This window comes from Staurois parvus, unplaced genomic scaffold, assembly GCF_062004578.1.
Source record: "Staurois parvus isolate SC_StPar_1 unplaced genomic scaffold, SC_StPar_1.0 ptg000645l, whole genome shotgun sequence".
NCBI lineage: Eukaryota > Metazoa > Chordata > Amphibia > Anura > Ranidae > Staurois > Staurois parvus.
In genome coordinates this window covers 122,589-145,976 of record NW_028318441.1, presented here as the reverse complement: position 1 = coordinate 145,976, position 23,388 = coordinate 122,589, and the positions used below count along the sequence as shown (strand labels likewise).

Here is a 23,388-nt window from a genome sequence, read left to right as displayed (position 1 = left end):
ACAAACCCCACTTGATCTATATGAATCAAACTCTGCATTAAATCCTTCAATCTACTTGCCAGTACTTTTGCATATAGTTTAGTATCTATAAAAAATATAATCAAGCGAGCACTCTATAAACAGCTGCTGGAACACTTAAAGGAAATCACAATAGCCTTAAACTTGTAATAAATAAATAAAGTGCAGCGCTAATAGTGAATAAATGACACAAAAGTTTGTTCAAAATAAGTTCGTCCAAATGATATCTCATAAATGGCACAAGTGGTAATCGGCACAAAAGCAGAGTACTGCAGCACTGACCCTAAGTAAGATGGACGCCAGACCTCCTCGTGGTCTCAGCGGCAATGACTTCACGCGCTGTCAGCTCCTCTTATAAGATGGAGTCCGGCGGCCATCTTACTTAGGGTCAGTGCTGCAGTACTCTGCTTTTGTCACAAATTGGCACTTTACTTGTACATGCATTCTGGCACTTTACTTTTAAGCATTTGTTCAATAAAATTACCAGAACTACACTGTTGGCACCTCCTTCTTTTTGGCTCCAATTGAGGAGCTATTAAACCCACAGAGATATCCTAATACATCAAGCATCCAGAGGAGGGAGCCCTGTACCCAGGCTGAATACCCGCATATCCTTTAGGGGACCTCTGGACCCAGCAGATTATTACTTCACCCAAGCTTGATGACCATTTCCCTGAGGGAAGCTCACCATCTACCTGCTGTTTAACTCCATCTGATGGTTATATACATGCGCATTTCCTATGCGCAAAAGGTGAGTGCGCACTTCTGCCATTTTTTTCCTGTCACAAGCGTTTATACGATATCTGCTGTTGTGATTACCACTTGTGCAATTTGAGATATCATCATTTGGACGAACTTATTTTGAACAAACTTTTATTTGTGTCATTTATTCACTATTAGCGCTGCACTTTATTTATTTATTACAAGTTTAGTATCTATATTTAATAAGGAAATTGGTCTATAGCTTTAGCAGTGAGTATTATCTTTACCTTCCTTTTGTATGAGAACCACATGAGATTGCAGAGATTCCCTCCTCATCTCCATCTCTCCTCCCAGAGCATTCATATATATTCTCAACTTAGGTAATATAATCTTTTCATATTTTTTATATTATCTCACTGTATACCCATCGGGTCCTGGACTTTTCCCGGCTACTGTACTTTTTAATGCAAGATGTATTTTTTCCTGCGTTAAAGCAGTTTCTAGGGATTCTAATTGTTCATTTAATATCGGTAATCCTGCCTTTTTTTTAAATATGCCAGTCTTCTCTCTTTATCTCTGACTTCATCTTCTCCTATGGTACCATGAGTCTTAATATTATTTAACTTATTGTAATATTCTTTAAACACTTTTACTATATCTTTGGTTGAATGAACCAATTCTCCTTTATTATCTCTTATTTTCTCAATATAATTTCTAGATTTTTTTTTCCTCTGAGCCCTCATTAAATACTTTCCTGGTCTATCCCCCCATCTATATCTCTCACTTATTTTATTAAACACTCTCCTCTTCTCTTCTTCAAAAATGTTATTTAATTCTCTTTTATTTTCTATCTTCTGCATGATCTCGTTTGTTACTCTATTTTTATGTGTCTTCTCTAATTCACAGAGTTCCCTTAAGAGTGTATTTACTTTTTATCTTCTTTCCCTCTTCTTTTTTGCTCCTATCGCTATTAAAATACCTCTAATATAGACCTTATGTGCCTCCCACACAGTAGCTACCGACACTTCCTCAGAGTCATTTTCTTCGAAGAATTGCTCTATTTCCTTCTTAACTTTTCACTTTGTCTCTTGCTCCTGGAGAAGTGACTCATTCAACCTCCATAATTTTCCTCCTCTCTGTTCTTTCCCCCTCATTTTCCTTAGCCCACATTTCTCCTTCTTCCTCCCAACTAGGGATATTTATTTTCTGTATATCAAGTCTCTCACAGAAGTCTCTCAGATCTTTGGGGAATCTCAGTCTTGCTGAATGTCCATTTCTCCAAACACGCTGGAAACCCCCAGCTATATCGAACATTCTGTTTTCTCATCTGTTCCAATAATGGTTTCAAAGTTCTCCTTCTTAATAATGTTTCGGCTGCTAAATCAGCAAAGATCTGTATATTTGTTTCTCCATATTTTATTATTGCTCTTCCTTTTATCTTCCATAGCTCTTTTTTATCCCGAAAATTATGGAATTGCACTATTACATCTCTTGGCTTTTCCTTCCTATCATCTTGTATATATTTTCCTATTCTATATACTCCCTCCATTTTAAGAGACTTTGTAATAGTTCTATCCATTATAGTGTTCATCATTCTTGTTATTATTCCCGTCAAATCTTCTCCTTGGGAGATCTCTGGAAAGCCTTGTATCCTTAGATTGCATCTCCTATCCCTATTCTCCTGGTCTTCCAATTTATATAACAGATTTCTTTCATGTTTTCTCATTTCCATCGCCCCTTTTTTCTAATTTCTGATTTGATATACCATTTTGTCGTCTTCCAGGGGTGTACCCCTTTCAGTTCTTTTCTTCTTTTTTCTCTCCCCCCACTCCCACACTCATCTACCCGGGTCCTCTTCTTTTAAGTCTTTATCTCTTTTACATTATCCTCCTTATGATTTTCCTCTAAGACCCCCTGGGTGAACCCCTCCTTACTTTAAACATATAGTTCAATACATACAGTTCAGTTCCCGTGCAATATATTAATCTCAGTACTTTTGCCACTCCCACTCACCCTCTTGTACCCAATACGGCTTTTCCCCAGTCAGAGATCTCTGTCATATATGAAGTAAAGGGCTTTGAAAAACATTTCCTGCACTCCGAACAGGTATACAACTTCTCCTCGTAAAATCTCTGATGTGTGTGAAGACTGGGTTTCACTGAAAAATATTTCCCGCACTCGGGACAGACATACGGCTTTTCACCTGTGTAAGATCTCTGATATATATATATATATATATATATATATATGTCTAGACTTATCTGAAAAAATTTCCTGCACTTAAAACAGGGATATAGCATCTTCTTCATGTGAGGTCTCTGATATACATGTGAAACTCGAAAAATTAGAATATCGTGCAAAAGTTTATTTATTTCAGTAAAGCAACTTAAAAGGTGAAACTAATAAATGAGATACTCATTACATGCAAAGCAAGATAGTTCAAGCCGTGATTTGTCATAATTGTGATGATTATGGCTTATAGCTCATTAAAACCCCAAATCCACAATCTCAGAAAATTAGAATATTACATGCAATCAATAAAACAAGAATTGTACATAGAACAATATCGGACCTTTGAAAAGTATAAGCATGCATATGTACTCCGCACTTGCTGCCTCAATGCGGCGTGGCATGGAAGCTATCAGCCTGTTTCATTGCTGAGGTGTTGTGGAAGACCAGGATGCTTCAATAGCGGCCTTCAGCTCTTCTGCATTGTTCGGTCTCATGTCTTTCAACTTTCTCTTGGCAGTGCCCCATAGATTCTCTATGGGGTTCAGGTCAGGCGAGTTTGCTGGCCAATCAAGCACAGTAATCCCACGGTCATTGAACCAGGTTTTGGTGCTTTTGGCAGTGTGGGCAGGTGCCAAGTCCTGCTGGAAAATATAGTCAGCATCCCCATAAAGCTCGTCTGTGGAACAAAGCATGAAGTGCTCCAAAATCTCCTGGTAGACGGCTACGTTGACCCTGGACTTAATGAAGCACAGTGGACCAACACCAGCAGATGACATGGCTCCCCAAATCAACACAGACTGTGGAAACTTCACACTGGACTTCAAGCACCTTTCAGTGTGTGCCTCTCCAGTCTTCCTCCATACTCTGGGTCTTTGGTTTCCAAATGAGATGCAAAAGTTGCTCTCATCGGAAAAGAGGACTTTGGAACACTGAGCAACAGACCAGGTCTGTTTTTCTTTAGCCCATGTAAGACGCTTCTGACGTTTGTTGTTCAGGAGCGGCTTTACAAGAGGAATACGACATTTAAAGCCCATGTCCAGGATCCGTCTGTGTGTGGTGGCTCTTGATACACTGACTCCAGCCTCAGTCCACTCCTTGTGAAAGTCCCCAACACTTTTGAATGGCCTTTTCCTGACAATCCTCTCCAGGCTGCGGTCATCCCTGCTGCTTGTGCACCTTTTTCTTCCACACTTTTCCCTTCCACATAACTTTCTATTAATGTGCTTTGATACAGCACTTTGGGAACATCCAACTTGTTTTGCAATTACCTTTTGAGGCTTTCCCTCCTTATGGAGGGTGTCAATGATGGTTTTCTGCACAACTGTCAGATCAGCAGTCTTTCCCACGATTGTGATTCCTACTGAACCAGACTGAGAGACCATTTAAAGGCTCAGGAACCCTTTGCAGGTGTTATGACTTAATTAGCTGATTAGAGTGGGACACTTTGAGCCTAGAATATTTCACTTTTTCACAATATTCTAATTTTCTGAGATTGTGAATTTGGGGTTTTCATGAGCTGTAAGCCATAATCATCACAATTATGACAAATCACGGCGTGAACTATCTTGCTTTGCATGTAATGGGTCTATCTCATATATTAGTTTCACCTTTTAAGTTGCATTACTGAAATAAATTAACTTTTGCACTATATTCTAATTTTTCGAGTTTCACCTGTATATGCAGGCTGGACTTCTGTAAATAACCTTTCCTGCACTCTGAACAAGGATATAGCTGCTCCTTCTTGTGTTATCACTGGCATATGTAAAAATAGGACTCACATGAAAAACATTTCCCACACTCCGGACAGGTATGCAACTTCTCCCCCGTGTAAGATCTCTGTGTGTGAAGACTGGGCTTCACTGAAAAGTATTTCCCGCACTCAGGACAGACGTGGCTTTTCACCTGTGTAAAATCTCTGATATATATAAAGTCTAGACTTATCTGGGAAAAAAAAAAAAAAAATCCCGCACTTAGAACAGGGATATAGCATCTTCCTCATGTGAGGTCTCTGATACATATGCAGGCTGGACTTCTGTGAAAAACATTTCCCGCACTCTGAACAAGGGTATAGCTGCTCCCTCTTGTGTTATCACTGGTATATATAGAATAGGACTTACATGAAAGACATTTTCCACACTCGAATCAGGAATACTTCTCCCCCATGTGAGATCTCTGGTTTCTATTGAATTGAACTTCTCTGAGAGACTTTCCCGCACTTTAGGACAACTCTTCCTTTACTCCAAGTGAGGGGTAAGGCGGCTCCAGGCACATTCTTCTGGGGAACATTGCACTCGACATTCCCCTCACAAAATGAGTGGATTGCGGGGGGGTTCACCCAGCCCTTTTCTGCGTGTTTCCAGCTGCTAGGTCTTGTGTGCAGGAGGAAGAGAGCCGGCGTCTCCCTTACTCCAAGAAACGCCGGCTGGCTCCTCTGCCTCCCAGAGCTCCCTTGCAGCAGGTTACCTTATCGCCCGGCATCCACTGAGCTCCGGGGAACACACAGCGCCGGGCCGAGAGCACAGGAAGACCCGCTGTAATGGCCGGCACTCCCAGGGGTCCTCGATCCATGTACCCCGCCAAGCAAGCCCTTCTCTCCCCGGTTAGTCTCTCCAGGGCTTCCCGCACATCTCTCCCCTTCTCAGCAGGAAACTGGAGGTGCTTGGGAGTTCGGAGAACTCACATTGAGCTCCCACTCCAAGCCATGGTCAGGCTCCTTCCTCCAGTGGGCCATATTTTTTTTTTTTTTTCATTAAGCCAGCAAGCGGGGGGGAAAAAAAAAAAGAAAAAAAGATTCTTGCATCCACACAAGCAATGTGGATGTAGGATTCCCCTTTCTCCAGGACGTTGTACTCTGACAGTGTGGACTCATTGATAAGGAGGAGCTTTCTTTTAATGTGTCTATGCATGTACATTTGTGAATATATATATATATATATATATATATATATATATATATATATATACAGGGGTTGGACCAAAAAATGGAAACAATGATTTGCAGGTGTGAAAGTGACGACATGTTTCACGTTGAAAGCGGAAGTGACATAATATTCTTTTGCTTCTGCTGTCTGGTTAGTCACTTAACTAACAGGTGGGAATCTTCACTTTTCATCATTCACTGCATGCTTCGCCAGTAATGCGAAGTGGTGTCAGTCTACTGAGCTTCAAACAGGGCAAATTGTTTGTGCCCACTTAGCTGCTGCCTCTGTGACTGAAGTCAATTTATTTGTTGTGTCATGAGGTGTAGTATCAAAGGTTATGATGGTATATGCAGTTTCCAGGAAACCTTTTTCTGATATGCATAAGTGCAGTCGACATGGTAAACTGAGCAAAAGAGACAAAAGCAATGGCTCAGGATTGTGACCCGGAATAAGAAAACTACTGCAAAAGTGACTACAAAGCTCAATCTCAGTCTTCACAGTTTTCTATAGACAGCAGCGGTGTACCAGTTTATTTTCTCCCTGCAGAGCAGGGAGTAAAAACAGGCACATTGCTCAGTAAAAGCAGCACACATTAACCACTTTCTGACCGCCCTAAAGCAGAAGTATTGCTACAGGGCGGCAGGGTCGCACAAAATCACATATACAGTATAATCATGATTTTGTATTTCCGGGTAGGGGGCGCACGTACACCGCCCTACCTATGCCGCCATTGCGGGCTACAGATGTCGATCACCGGGTCCTGGTCGGAGATTCCCTGGCAGTCGCCGAGGAACAGTGACAGAGGAGAGGTCTGTATGTAAACTATACTGATCTCTCCCTTGTCAGCACCAGCATGCTGCTTTGTATTGCAGACCAATACAAAGCAGCATGCTTACAAAGTAAAGCACACACATACAAAATAGTAAAACCGCACACAGTCAACACTTTGATCACCCCAGATGTTAACCCCTTCCTGCCCAGTGTCATTAGTACAATGTCAGTGCTCTTTATTAGCGCTGATCACTGTATTAGTGTCACTAGGGATGTCAGTTGCAGTTAGTCCCCCCCTCCCAGTGTCAGAATGCGTGCCGCAGTCCCACTATAAGTCGCTGATCGCCACCATTGCTAGTATAAAAAAAAAACCCAGTATATATACCGCCATTTGTAGATGCTATAACTTTCAAGTAAACCAATTAATTTACATGTATTGGGATTTTTTTTTTTAGCAAACACATGTAGCAGAATACAGTTTGGCCTACATTAATGACAAAATTAGATTTTTAAATTTTTTTTCTGGATATATTTTATAGCAAAAAGTCAAAAATATATATATTTTTTTTAATTGTCGATTATTTTTGATTATAGGGCAAAAACGCAGAGGCAATTAAATACCGAAAGAAAGCTCTGTTTGTGGGAACAAGAAACCATAAATTTCATTTAGGTACAGCGTTGCATGACTGCTCAATTGTCAGTTAAAGTGACTCAGCGTTGTATTGCAGAAAATGGCCTGGTCAGGAAGGGGGGTAAATCCTCTGAAGGGCAAGTGGTTAAACACAGTAACATTGTTAGGTACACAGTTAACACTTTGATTGGCCCTAGATGTTAACCCCTTCCTAGCCAGTGTCAGTACAGTGGCATTGCATACTATTAACAGTGATCACTGTATTACTGTCACTGGTGATGTCAGTGTCAGCCAGTTCCCACAAAGTATCAGTGTCCAATTGCCTGCTGCACTGTCACAGTCCCAGTATACGTCTTAGATCATCACCATTACAGGTATTAAAAAAATACAAATTCCCATTTTTATACCATCATTTGTAGACTCTATAAATTTCATGCAAACCAATTAATTTGCGCTTATTGGGTTTGTTTGTTTTTTTTATTACTAAAGAAATGTAGCAGAACACATTTTGGCCTAAATGTATGAAGACTTTTTTTTTTTTTTAATTGGGTATGTTTTATAGCTGAAAGTATCAAATATTGTTTTTCCCATAATTCCCCCCCCTTTTTTTTTTTGTTTTAATAAACATTAAAACAATCCAGTGATGATCAAATACCACCAAAGAAAGCTCTATTTGTGTTAAATATATGATATAAATATGGCAGTACCAAATAGCAAAATATACAGAAAATGACGAGCGTAAAACCTTCTGGAGATTAAATGGTTAACAAGACTTTCACGGCCTTTTTGGAGGACAATCCAGTGTTCAAAGATCCATTAGATAAGATGTTAGGCACTCCCCTTATGGCCATCTTTACCCTGTGCCCCCTGGCTTGCAGCCTGCAGTTGTGCCCATAGCAGTTTGTGAAACCATTGCTATGTGAATAAAAAAATTAGTTCACCTTCTAGTAAAAAAAAATGTGCATTTATTTTTGTCTGCAAGAACCTGTATATATATATATATATATATATTTTTTTTTTAATTTAAATATTTATTAATTTTTCATATTATTGCAAATTTCACCTAGAAGAAAAACAAAAACACAGATAAATATCCAAAACATTTCTACATTACTCCCTATAAAAACTGTTTCCTCCCCCCCCCCCCACCCCTCTGCATGTTAAACCACTCTTTCCTCTTTAAAGCAAGGAGACCTTTTCTATTATCCTAACTTATACTTTCCTATATTTCTCTTTCAATTCAGATTTTTCCCATCTCGTATAGTAAATCCTCATCTTGTCTTCCTGCATATGGTAAAGTTTTTCCATCCTACCAATCTGGTTCACTCTATTAACCCAATCCTCCTCCTTCGGCACCTCTGTTTTCTGCCAGAACTTGGGAATCAAACCTTTAGCAGCGTTTAAATAGTACCATATACCTGTTTCTTTATATTTAATTACTGATAACTCGATATTATGTAAGAGGAATATCGTTGGGTCTAACCCTATGTCAATCCCAGTTATTATCTCAATAAGTTTAACTATTGACTTCCAAAAAGCATGAATTTTCGGACACTCCCACCACATGTGAAAAACTGTGCCAATCTCTCCACACCCCCTCCAACACCACTTTGAATTCTCACCACTCATCTTATGCTCATCACTCGGTGTAATGTGCCATCTTGTCAAACACTTATAATTTAATCCCACCTCTCTCATACTTACATTTTCGTGAATAAGTCTAAACATCTTTTTCTGTTTATCCTCATCTAAAACCTCACCCATATCTTTTTCCCATTTTGTTATAAAACTTAACTTTGTGTTCGTGTCTAATTCAGTGAGTATTCTATATACTTTGGCAATACCGTGCTTCCCATCCCTTCGTGTCTCCAGCAACCTCTCAAACAAGTTCCAATCCTTTTTTAATCTCAGTGGTTTCGGGAGATTCCAAATGAAACGTTTCAATTGATGATATTTCCACTCATCTATCCTAGTGAAGATCTCTCCTTTTTTCTCATCTAAATCTTTAAGTGGTCTCAATTCCCCCTCTATCAAAACATCTCTCAATTGAACATCTTCCTTTTTGAACCATCTCCCTGTTTTCTCTTCCCTGCCCGGTGGGAAATACCCCGTGTTTCTTAGTGGCATTAATATAGAATTAAAGTCCCATTTCATATTTTTGTGCAAATTATCCCATACCCTTAAAACATTTAAAGTGTAAAGACTTGTACTACATTTAATCCCTCTATATTGTGCTGGCACCCAAATAAGCTTACTCAAACTAGTTCCACTGAGTTCATTTTCAATTTTCACCCAGTTTTTTCCTTTTAAATTAAATGTCCAGTCATAAATTCTTGCTAAGATTACTGCTTTATAATACCTTTTAACATCTGGCAGTCCCAATCCCCCCTTCTCTTTATTCCTATTTAATGTTTCGTATGATATTCTTGGTTTTTTATTCCTCCATATATATCTTGATAGCATTCTTTTTATTATCCTAAAAAAAGCCTCTGGGAGTTTGATTGGGATCATTTGAAATCTATACAGTATTTTGGGTAGAATTACCACTTTTACTAGATTTATGCATCCTATCCATGACAGGTTTCCTCTTTCTAATGTTTTTAATTCTTCTCTAATCTCGTTTACCATTGAAATATAGTTTAATTTATACAGATATTTATATGAAGCAGTAAGTTTTATTCCCAAGTATTTTATATCTCTTTCTCTCCATAAAAAGGGGAATTCCTTTTGTATTTTTTCTTTTTTGCCCTTTGGTATATTAATTTAAGTTCGATAGTTCTCCATATTCCTTCAAAATCTTCATTATATTTGGGAGTGTTATCCGGGGGTTCCTCACATATAACAATAAATCATCCGCAAAGGCTGCTACTTTATGTTCTATGGATTCTATTTGGATTCCCTTTACATCTATACTTTTCCTTATCATAGACAACAGGGGTTCCAATGACAATACGTACAACAATGGGGACAGTGGGCAGCCCTGTCTTGTACCATTTGACATCCTAATGGGTTCCGATTTCTCACCATTTACCGTGATAATTGCGGTAGGCTCTCTGTATAGTTTTCCTATCCACTCTCGCATTCTCTCTCCTATCCCCAGAACTTCCAAGTTGTCCATCATAAAGCCCCAATCGACTCTATCAAATACCTTCTTGGCATCAATTGATACTACTACCACCGGATCTTTCCCTTTTCTACTTTTCTGGATAAGCATCAGAGTTCTCAAACCGTTATCTCTACCCTCTCTCCCTGGAACGAAACCCACCTGGTCCCCGTGTATCCATTCAGGCATTAAAGCTTTCAACCTGTTTGCCAGAACCTTTGCGTATAGCTTAGTGTCGGTGTTCAATAATGAAATTGGTCTATAGCTAGAGCACTGAGAAGCATCTTTTCCCTCTTTATGGATAAGTTCTACATGGGCCTGTAGAGATTCTCTCCTCACCTCCATCCCACCTCCCAAAGTGTTCATATATTTCTTCAGCTTAGGTAATAGTAATTCACCGTATTTTTTATAGTACTTCACTGTATATCCATCTGGCCCTGGACTTTTCCCGGCCCCTGTACTCTTTAAAGCTGCTTTTATTCCTGAGTAATTTCCGCCTCCAAGGAGTTCAATTGTGCTGCGCTTAATTTCGGTAGTCCCGCATTTTTTAGATATATCTTCCTTTTTTCGGTATTAACCTCTTCTGTATTTTTCGAAGAACTTAGGGGGTTAATGTTATACAGCTTTCTATAGTACTCCGTGAACACTTTAATGATCTCTTTAGTTGAGTGAACCAACTCCCCCTTGGCGCTCTTTATTTTATCTATATAATTCCTATTTTTCTTTTTACTCAGAGCTCTCATTAAATATTTTCCTGGCCTATCTCCCCATCTATATCTCTCACTTAATACTTTGTTGTATACTCTCCTCCTCTCCTCTTCCATCAGCGTCTCTAGCTCTCCTTTCTTGTTTATTAACCTCTGCCTTATTTCTTTTGTTATTTTGTTCTTATGTATCTGATCCAAATCTAATATTTCTTTTAGAAGCCCACTTATTTTCTCTCTCCTTTCTTTTTTGCTCCAATCGCAATCAAGATTCATCTTATATATACCTTATGGCTCTCCCAAACTGTGGCTATCGACACCTCCTCTGTCTCGTTTTTCTCAAAATATAACTTAATCTCTTCCCCAATCTTCTTAGCAGTATCCTCATCTAGCAAAAGAGCCTCATTTAACTTCCATCCTAGGCCTCCCGTCCACCGCTTTCCCCATCCCATTTTCATTACGACAGGTGCGTGGTCCGAGAGTGTCCTGGCCTCTATTTCTATTTTATCCAAGAATTCAATAAGTTGATGATCTATTAATATATAATCCAATCTTGAATACATCTCATGTGCATTTGAGAAGTAGGTATAGTCTCTGTGTTTCATGTGCATAATTCTCCAAGTGTCCACCAGCTGGTACTCGTGGATCACTTTCTTCAAAGCTCTCAGGGACCTCCCCCCTTCCCTCTGCACATAAGAGGTTGCATCCTTTTGTGGGTCCATACAAAAATTTAAATCTCCCGCTATTATCAAACTACCTTTTTTAAAGTCCATCAATTTTTTCAACACACCCTTCAAAAACATCTCCGGATTCTTATTGGGACAGTATATATTAGCTAAAGTACACTCGATTCCTTGTAGTTTGCCCTTCAAGAACAAGAATCTTCCCTCCGGGTCAGTCTTTCTATCCTCCAGCTCAAATCTTATATTCTTTGCCAGCCCTATTACAACCCCTTTTGCTCTTTTAATTGGAGAGTCGGCATAAAACCATATTGGATAATATTTAGATTTTAATTTCACGTTTGACTCTATCTCAGAATGTGTCTCCTGCAAGAATACCACTGAAGATGCTCTATGATGTAACTCTTTAACTGCTTGCTGCCCTGCCACTGTGTATATACGTGTGCAGGGCGGCAGTGGAGCGCAAAACCACGTTTAAAAACGGGTTCCGCGCTCCCGACACTTTCGCCGGCAGGGGGCGCGCGCGCTTCCGCCAACCCGCGGGTGATCCGATTCGATCCAGGAGGGATCAATCATTAGATTTCAGCCAGTGATTTATGGCTGAAATCGGATGATCGGTCCCTGTCCTATCCTGTCCTGTGTTGATATTTACACAGGACAGGATATGATGTCATTCTTCTCTGCCTGGACACATTCCGTTCCAGACAGAGAAGAAGAGACATTTAAACGTGAGTAAAACAGCACACTGACAGTTAGAACACAGTCTAGGACACATTTAACCCCATGATTGCCCCCCCCCCCCAGTTAACCCTTCACTGCCCTGTCACCAGTGTCACTGATCAGTGAAGCGATTTTTATTGATCACTGGATCAGTGTCGCTGGCGACTTCCAATAGTGCTAGCGCCCCTCTCAGATAGCGCCAGTTTGCCCGCCAGTACACCAATAAAGCCATTTAACCCCTTTATTCCCCCCCCCAGGTTAACCCCTTAACTGCCCTGTCACCAGTGTCACTGATCAGTGAAGCGATTTTTACTGATCACTGTATCAGTGTCGCTGGCGACTTCCGATAGTGTTAGCGCCCCTCCCAGATAGCGCCAGATTGCCCACTAATACACCAGTAGTCCTGTCTAACCCGTTGATCGCCCCCCCCCCCCTCCCCGAGTTGACCCCTTCACTGCCCTGTCACCAGTGTCACTGATCAGTGAACCAATTTTTACTGATCACTGTATCAGTGTTGCTGGCGACTTCCGTTAGTGTTAGCGCCCCTCCCAGATAGCGCCAGATTGCCCGCTAATACACCAGTAGTCCCGTCTAACCCCTTGATCGCCCCCCCCCCCTCCCCGAGTTGACCCCTTCACTGCCCTGTCACCAGTGTCACTGATCAGTGAACCAATTTTTACTGATCACTGTATCGGTGTCACTGGTGACTTCCGTTAGTGTTAGCGCCCCTCCCAGATAGCGCCAGATTGCCCGCTAATACACCAGTGATCCCGTCTAACCCCTTGATCGCCCCCCCCCTCCCCCCTGAGTTGACCCCTTCATCGCCCCCCCCTCCCCCCTGAGTTGACCCCTTCACTGCCCTGTCACCAGTGTCACTGATCAGTGAACCAATTTTTACTGATCACTGTATCAGTGTCGCTGGCGACTTCCAATAGTGTTAGCGCCCCTCCCAGATAGCGCCAGTTTACCCGCCAGTACATCAGTAATCCCATTTAACCCCTTGATCGCCCCCCCCCCCCAGTTAACCCCTTCACTGCCCTGTCACCAGTGTCATTGATTACAGTGAACAGATTTTTACTGATCACTGTATTAGTGTCACTGGTGACTTCCGATAGTTTTAGCGCCCCTCCCAGATAGCACCAGTTTCTAATCACATTTGACCCCTTGATTGCCAGGAACACGCTTACTTGCACGCTAAACCTTCATTGCTAGTATAGTGTCTGATTGGATCAATATCTTTGATCAGATCAGCGCTATACCAGCATTCACATTACTTTAGTATCCCCAAAAACGCAGTGTTAGCGGGATCAGCCCCAACACCTGCCAGCACCTGCGTTTAGCCCCTACGCCCCCCCCTTTTCCCCCAGCAAGTACCGTGTCAGTAGATAACTGTCACTTGATACATATTACACACAAAACCGCAGTGTTCACAGAATCAGGCCTGATATCTGTTAGCACTTGTCGGTAAATTTTTTGTAGCGGTTCAAGCAGTCCCTGACAGCCAGGCGCTCTTTTTCCCGTGAGTCGCACTAGGTACCTGTAAATTTAGTGGCCAAAATGTCTAAGCAAAGGTACACTAGTGAAGAGGCCTATAGGATTCTGAGCATGTCAAGTGAGAGCGAAGGGGAAGACTCACTGGCAGAACCAGGCTCAGAATACGAACCTATAGACAGCAGCGGCACCCTGACAGCTAGCTCAGACGACGAGGAAGTGGTCCCTGCTAAGGTCAGGCGTACCCGATCCCATTCACAGGTTGCTGAGGTGGTACAAATGCATGATGACTCTCATATGCAGCAGAGTGCCAGTACTAGTGCCGCAGTATCTTTTTGTGAACTGGCGAGCACCAGCGGCCTAGTACGTCCTGGTCGTAGGCATACCAGCACTGCAGTATCACTTGGTGACGTGGCGAGTCCCATAAGTGCAGTACAAGCTGGTGCGGTGGCGAGCACAAGTAGTGTCCCGCGGCCACCAAGAATTCGCAGACAGGCCCGTAGAGCCCCTAGTGTCCTTCCGGATGTGCTTGCAAATCCCGAATGGCAGCCCACAAATTCTGCAGCACCCGTACTTCCCCCATTCACTGCCCAACCCGGAATTCAGGTGGAAACAGCAAATTTAAATACTCCCCTTAATTTTTTTGAGCTGTTTTTCACAGAAGATCTTTATTCATTGATTGTGGATCAAAGCAATTTATATGCACGACAATTTATCGCCGCCAACCCAAATTCAAACCTTGCCAGACCATTCGCATGGAAACCCATTACGGTTTCCGAATTTAAAGTTTTTTTGGGCCTAACCCTCAACATGGGCATTAATGATACAAATCAATTGCGGTTGTATTGGTCCACCGACCCTCTTGTTCACATGTCCGTGTTCTCTGCTGCCATGGCCAGGCATAGATATGAGACGATAAGGTGTTTTATGCACTTCTACGACAACTCACTCAGTCGTCCTCGGGGTGACCCTGAATTTGACCGGCTCCACAAAATTCGGCCCCTCGTAAATCACTTTAACCAAAAATTTGCAGATGTGTATACTCCCCAGCATCGATGAGTCCCTCATTCAATATTCTGACCGCCTTGTAATCAAACAATATCTCCCCAGCAAGCGTGCCAGATATGGGATCAAGACCTGTGAGAGGGCAACAGGCTATACATGTAAGTTTTGGTTTTACGAGGGAAAAGATAGTTACTTGGAGCCCCCGGATGCCCAGACTACATGGGGAGCAGTGGCAAGATAGTTTGGGACTTGGCGTCATCCTATTTCCATATGGGGTACCACTTATACGTGGACAATTTTTATTCAAGCGTGCCACTATTTAGACATTTGTTCAATTTGAGAATTTGCACATGTGACACTGTGCGATCTAATCGCCGAGGCTTCCCCCAACGGCTTGTAAATACCCGTCTTAAAAAGGGGGAAAAAGCCTGCTTGAGAAATGAAGAATTGCTCGCAGTGAAGTGGAAGGACAAACGGGATGTTTACCTCCTGTCTTCCATTCACGCAGATATGACCGTCCAAATTACCACGGCAGCTGGTGTTGTTGAGAAGCCCCTCTGTGTCCACGATTATAACCTTAACATGGGAGGGATGGACTTCAATAACCAGATGATGCAGCCGTATTTAGTTTCCCGAAAATCCAAACGCTGGTACATAAAAGTGTCAGTTTATTTATTTCAATTGGCTGTATATAACGCTTTTGTTCTCTATAAAGCAACTGGACATAGTGGATCATACCTAAATTTCCAGTTAGAGAACATCAGGGCCCTTTTGTATCCAGAAGGTGCTGCGCCCCAAATCCCTCTCCCAGATGCAGTTAGCCGTCTGCATGAGAGACATTTTCCCGATACCATTCCTGGTACCCCAACCCAAAGAAGACCCCAAGAAAGATGTCGTGTCTGCAGCAAACGTGGAATTAGGTGTGACAGCCGCTATTGTTGTCCCTCCTGTCCTGGCCAACCTGGCCTCTGCATCAAGACCTGCTTCCGCCTCTACCATACACTAGTGAACTATTAGTATAGGGTACAGCACGGCACAGATAAGGACACATTTACACAGGGTCTCAAAAGATGTTAGGTAGTCAGGAAACTGGCTATCGCATTTGGAGAGACCCTACCAGCTGTTTAAATGTTTGAAGTTTGGAAAAAAAAAGTTAAAAAAAATAAAAAAAAATAAATAAAAGTACAAATACCCCCCCAAAAAATAAAAAAATGTAAAAACCAAAAATAGTTAGTTTTTTTGTTGTTGTCATTTTTGTGATTGTTCGACTTTCACTGGTTTATTGTTGTTTTATTGTTAACCATTTCTGTTTGCAGGAATGCTTTCAGCTGCAGCGCTGACCTGTTTATTCTGACAGCAACAGGAACTTGCTCTCAGAATAGACATAAGTCAGCGTGCGCAGCGCTGTTGGATGAGATTTTTCATCCGCAGTTAAAAAAAAGAGAATATATGCCAAAGCATGGGGGCCTGGGGTGGCCAGTGGGTGGATGGCCCCTATGCTTCGGCATATATATTTTATATTTGTTGGCACATTTCATATGTGCCCACCATTAGAAGTGGGTGGATTGAGGGAGGTTTCTAATGGTGGGCATACCACCACACACTTTTCCTTATAAAGTTGTTTTATTGAGTTTGTTTTATTGTTAACCATTGTTGATTTCTTTGCAGGAACGTCAAACTGCAGCACTGACCTATTTATTCTGACAGCAACAATGTCTTGCTTTCAGAATAGACATAAGTAGGTGTGTGCAGTGCTGTTGGATGAGATTTTTCATCCGCAGTTAAAAAAAAAAAAAAAGAGAATATATGCCAAAGCATGGGGGCCTGGGGTGGCCAGTGGGTGGATGGCCCCCATGCTTCGGCATATATATTTTATATTTGTTGGCACATTTCATGTGTGCCCACCATTAGAAGTGGGTGGATTGAGGGAGGTTTCTAATGGTGGGCATACCACACACTTTTTCTGGCAGAGATTTCTTCTCTTTTTTTTCATTCAGCCCACAGGCTGCATAAAGAAAAAAAGAACATGGCATATACACCCAACAAGGACCAGTGACGTACTGGTACATCACTGGACTTTGAATGGTTATACCAGGGTGATGCCTGCAGCTGGCATCATCCTGGTATCATTTTTTTCAGCCGGCAATGGGCTTTCATGTTAAAGCATTCCTAGTGGTTAATTAGCTGCAGAATTGCCTTTACAAGCAGCGGGAGAAAATGGCCCCCCTCCCTGAGATAGCATTAAAAGTGATTAAAAAAAAAAAAATTAAAGGGACAGTGTAAAAATAATTAAATAAATCCGAAAAAAAAAAAAAAAAAAAAAAAGGACCCTCACCCATCCGCGCACGCGCAGACCTGCGGTCGTGAGCGTCGACCCTTTCCCAGTAGGGAAACAGCGATTGCACCATGCATGTGAGGTATCGCCACGAACGTCAGATCAAGGGCAGTAATTATAGCTCTAGACCTCCTCTGTAAATCTAAAATGGTAGCTTGTAAAGGCTTTTAAAGCGTTGCCTATAGATATTAAAAATGTATGCAGGTTGTCGCCATTGCACAGGGCATGCGTAATTTTAAAGCATGTCATGTTTGGTATTTACTCAGCATAGCATCATCTTTTATATCATACCAAATAATTGGCCAATATATTGTGTTTTTGTGCATTAAAATTAAAAAAAAGTGTATATTTTTCAAAAAAATTGCGTTTGAAAAATCGCTGTGTAAGTAATATGTGAGATAAAAAATTGCACCACCCACCATTTTATTTACTAGGGTGTCTGCTCTAAGAAAATATATAATGTTTGGGGGTTCACTTTAATTTCCTAGCAAAAATACAGATTTTTTTTAATGTGAACAAAAAGTGTCAGAAAAGGCTTGGTCTTCAGGTGGTTAGAAGAGTGAGTGATGTGTGGCATAAACCTCTAATGCTGGGCATAAAATGCCCCCACCCCTCAAAATGACCCCTTTTTGGAAAGTAGACACCCCAAACTATTTGCTGAGAGGCATGTTGAATCAATAGAAGAATTTATTTTTTTACCACAAGTTTTTGGAAAATGAAGAAAAAATAAAAATATATTTTTTCTTTTCTTTTTTATATTTCAAAACCTTGTGAGAAAAAATTAGATCTGCAAAATACTTACCATGCCTCTTTTTAAATTCCTTGGAGTGTCTACTTTCCAAAAAGGGGTCATTTGGGGGGGTTTGGTGCTATCCTGGCATTACAGGGCCTCCGAAACTGTGATAGGTAGTGGGGAAGTGAAATGAAGAAGTTATAGCGTCTACAAACTATGGTATAGATAATTTGAAATTTACACAGCTTTTACTTTCTGACCGCCCATCACATCTCTTGAGGTGCTAAAATACCAGGATAGAACAAACACCCCCAAATGACCCCTTTTTTGGAAAGCAGACATCCTAAGCTATCTGCTGAGAGACATATTGTGTCCATGGAAGATTTATTTTTTTTCCACAAGTTTCTGAAAAATGACAAAAATGTTTTTTTTTTACAAAACTGAGCACTTTGAAAGCCTGAAGGTGCGTAACTTCTTCATTTCACTTCCCCACTACCTATCACAGTTTCGGAGGCCCTGTAATGCCAGGATAGCACCAAACCAAACTTAAACACAAAGCAATCAATATACACTTATTGGGATTTTTTTTACCAAAAACAAGTAGCAGAATACATTTTGGCTTAAATTTATGACTAACTTTGAGTTTACGATATATTTTTTATAGCTGAAAGTAGAAAAAATTGTTTTTTTTCAAGATTTTTGTGCTTTTTTTGTTTATAGCGCCGAAAATAAAAAGCGCACAGGTGATCAAATACCACCAAAAGAAAGCTCTATTTGTGTGAAAAAAAAGACGTAAATTTTGTTTGGGTACAGCATTGCATGACCGCGCAATTATCATTTGAATTAGTGCAGCGCTGTATAGCAAAAAAAGGCATAAATTACAGTATCTATACCATAGTTTGTAGACGCTATAACGTTCACACAAAGAAATCAAAATACACTTATTGGGATTTTTTTTTACCAAAAACATGTAGCAGAATACATTTTGGCTTAAATTTATGACTAACTTTGAGTTTACGATATATTTTTTATAGCTGAAAGTAGAAAAAATTGTTTTTTTTCTTCAAGATTTTCGTGTTTTTTTATTTATAGCGCCAAAAATAAAAAGCGCACAGGTGATCAAATACCACCAAAAGAAAGCTCTATTTGTGTGAAAAAAAGGACGTAAATTTCGATTGGGTACAGCATTGCATGACCGCGCAATTATTATTTGAATTAGTGCAGCGCTGTATAGCAAAAAAAGGCATAAATTACAGTATCTATACCAGGGGTGGGGAAACTTTTTGACTTGAGGGCTGCAATGGGTTCATATATTGGACCCGGGGGCCGGACCAAGAGTAGATGAATGATGTGTATGTGTCATCCATAGTAAGTATAGTAATATTCCCCCATAGTAAGCATAGTAATTATTCCCCCATATAGTATTTCATCCCCCATAGTAATTCATCCCCCATATAGTAATTCATCCCCCATATAGTAATTCATCCCCCATATAGTAATTCATCCCCCATAGAGTAATTCATCCCCCATATAGTAATTCATTCCCCATATAGTAATTCATCCCACATATTAAGTCCCCAAGTCCCCCCCGTGTCAATTCACTTACCTTTGCTCCGCGCGTTCCTCTCGTTGTGTTCCCGCGCCGTTCCGGTGTAGCATGAAAATCTGTCTCCCATGAGGATCTGTCCCCCTCGACGTATCTGCGCATGTGCCAGTTTCAGGCATTAGCAGCCGATCGGCGATCTCCGGCACATGCGCAGATACGTCGAGGGGGACAGATCCTCATAGGAGACAGATTTTCATGCTACACCGGTCTTCAGGGCGGACTGTGAGAGGAGCCTAGCGGGAGCCTAGCTCCGCGGGCCGGATTAAAAGGTCCTCCGGGCCGTAGTTTGCCCATTGCTGATCTATACCATAGTTTGTAGACGCTATAACGTTCACACAAAGCAATCAATATACACTTATTGGGATTTTTTTTACCAAAAACATGTAGCAGAATACATTTTGGCTTAAATTTATGACTAACTTTGAGTTTACGATATATTTTTTATAGCTGAAAGTAGAAAATATTGTTTTTTTTCAAAATTTTCGTGTTTTTTTTGTTTATAGCGCAGAAAATAAAAAGCGCACAGGTGATCAAATACCACCAAAAGAAAGCGCTATTTGTGTGAAAAAAGGACGTAAATTTCCATTGGGTACAGCATTGCATGACCGCGCAATTATCATTTGAATTAGTGCAGCGCTGTATAGCAAAAAAAGGCATAAATTACAGTATCTATACCATAGTTTGTAGACGCTATAACGTTCACACAAAGCAATCAATATACACTTATTGGGATTTTTTTTACCAAAAACATGTAGCAGAATACATTTTGGCTTAAATTTATGACTAACTTTGAGTTTACGATATATTTTTTATAGCTGAAAGTAGAAAATATTGCGTTTTTTCAAAATTTTCGTGTTTTTTTTTGTTTATAGCGCAGAAAATAAAAAGCGCACAGGTGATCAAATACCACCAAAAGAAAGCTCTATTTATGTGAAAAAAAGGACGTAAATTTTGTTTGGGTACAGCATTGCATGACCGCGCAATTATCATTTGAATTAGTGCATCGCTGTATAGCAAAAAAAGGCATAAATTACAGTATCTATACCATAGTTTGTAGACGCTATAACGTTCACACAAAGCAATCAATATACACTTATTGGGATTTTTTTTAACTAAAAACATGTAGCAGAATACATTTTGGGTTAAATTTATGACTAACTTTGAGTTTACGATATATTTTTTATAGCTGAAAGTAGAAAATATTGTTTTTTTTTCAAAATTTTTGTGTTTTTTTTGTTTATAGCGCAGAAAATAAAAAGCGCACAGGTGATCAAATACCACCAAAAGAAATCTCTATTTGTGTGAAGAAAAGGACGTAAATTTTGTTTGGGTACAGCATTGCATGACCGCGCAATTATCATTTGAATTAGTGCAGCGCCAAACAGCAAAAAAAGGCCTGGTCATTAAGGGGGGTAAATCATCTGGGGCTCAAGTGGTTAAATAATCTAAATCTTTTCCCCGGCTATTCAATCCGTTTACATTATACATTATAAACTGTATTTCTTCCATCCTTCTTCTTAAATCTCTCTAACTCTCCTCCAGCAAGCAGATATATTGACAAGAAGAGTCAATTATCTACCACGGCACTCCACAGCACTGCAGTAGTTTGAGGACTACAAGCTAACAGCCACTAAGGCTGCCGGGACTTTTAGTCTCTTATTCACAGAATGCTATGAATTAGTGACGTGGTCAGGTGGGCGAAGCTGGTCGGAATTGTGGGGGTGGAGAAGATCCCCTGCTATCTGTCAAAGCGGGGAGCAGGTGCCGGTCATATCGTAACATGTTATACCCTAAATATGAACCTAAAGGTGAACTTATCCTTTAAACATATGCTTGGAAACCCAGCTTCACCCTTCTGAAACCTTTTATCTATAGCCAGCCATAACGTTTGCCTTTATGCTACTGTCTGAATGGCTTGACAGACACACAATGCCAGATTTCTAGGATAAGAACTGTACATTCTGTCTCATGCCTCTGTTCACGTCACACGCATGGAAAATTGGTAGGCGGGCATTCTCATTGGTCAGCATCTTGATTTATGGAATGGGCTCTCATTCAATACCGGCACTGTTCTTCAAGTAATCAAGTTTAATGAGTTTAACATCCTATTACTATTTATTTCCACTTCCCATTTTATATGTTTTCTTGATAATAACAGTATAGCGTTAGGAATTTCTTAAATAAAAGATAAGATATATTGTAAGAAGACAAGTTTTGTATGAAGCAAAATCTAAACTGAATTTGCAGTTAGAGTTTAGGTGTATTTATTTCTTTTTTTTTATTTGCAGTAACAGTACATTTACTCACAAACGTTCTAAAACTTTTTACAGACATTCACAATACATATGACTTTATTGCTCAACTCATTTTCAGCTAATTTATACTCACAAATGATGCCACTTTAATCACTTTAGGTGCAAGATGCTGGTAATGCAATTGCAAACAATGTTGCTCTTGTCCAACTTGCCAACCCTCCATTAGAACATATGGTAATTGGTGAAAATCCTGAGATACCAGGGGAACAGGCAGATGAGGATGAAGAAGAAGAAAATGAAGAAGATGATGCAGTAATGGAGGATGCAGCTGATGGAAATAATGGAGCACAAGGTATTTATAATCGTGGAGTAAACTTGTAGCTTGAAACTTTTTAATTTTACTGCTGATTGTACTTTACTTTTTATAAGAGACTGCTATTATTTGAACATCTTATGTCTCTAAAATATTTTTTTTTCCTATTGTTCATTGGGGGAATCAGACGAACTCGATTCCCAGTTTAGTTATCTCTATTGTCAAAGAGGAGATATTGCTGGTGCTTATTGCTGGTCTTGGCGCCAAGTATTTTTGTCAACATTTCTGCAAATACCAGCATCTGCCAGTCAGTCTGGACTTCTTGGTTTAGTGCTGTCATGCCCTGATACGAAGTGCTGTCATGCCAGATTCGAAGCTGATTGAGAATGATCTGTACCTTAAGTAGAGTTAAGCTGTATCTATTCATCTGAATTTATAAATAATTATCCCTTTAAGTGGTTATAAAATGCTGGAGGTATTTTTTTCTTTATCCAGAGAAGAATTGGATCAGGACTACTCTGTGCAAAACCATTGCACAGAACAGGTAAGTATGACATATTTGTTATTTAAGAAAAAAACTAAGCCTTTAATGTTACTTTAACCCAGGGATCCTCAAACTTTTTAAACAGGGGGCCAGTTCACTGTCCACTGGATACAAATGGAGAAACAGAAAAAGGGCGCACTGACCTAGTGCATTATCGGTTAATTGAAGAAACAAAATAGGTATCATACTCACAATGGACATAATAACACAGGCATGTCAAACTGAACAAGTTGGCTCTGAGGAAGAGGTTGTGTCCTCGAAACGCGTTAGCCAGTTGGTCATCCAGGGTCATCCATCGTATGGACTCAGATGTTGTTTGGATCATACATCTTGTTCAGTTTGACATGCCTGTGTTATTATGCCCATTGTGAGTATGATACCTATTTTGTTTCTTCAATTAAATTATTTTAAACGATAATGCACTAGGTCGGTGCGCCGTTTTTATGTTTCTCCATTTGTATTCAGTGTATTTGGACCACCCCGGTCTGTTGAGGGCAGCAAGCAGTGCATATTCCAGAAAATTCCAGAACATTCCTATTGGGTCTACTGAGTCCTTTCCTAGCGCAGGAGTAAAGTGTTTGTTGTGTTGGATTTGCCAGTTCACTGTCCCTCAGACTGTTGGAG

At 40.4% G+C, this 23,388-nt stretch overlaps 1 protein-coding gene across 2 annotated transcripts in view; it reads left to right on the top strand.

Moving 5' to 3' along the window:
* The window catches only part of LOC149448987 (E3 ubiquitin-protein ligase MARCHF6-like), a 327,203-nt gene that overhangs the window by 182,960 nt on the left and 120,855 nt on the right, over positions 1–23,388 (top strand). For both annotated transcript variants that reach the window (XM_089693974.1, XM_089693972.1), the window contains exon 7: positions 22,067–22,259. In XM_089693974.1, coding sequence (XP_089550100.1) covers positions 22,067–22,259 — 193 coding nt within the window. The remainder of the gene's footprint in view (positions 1–22,066; positions 22,260–23,388) is intronic.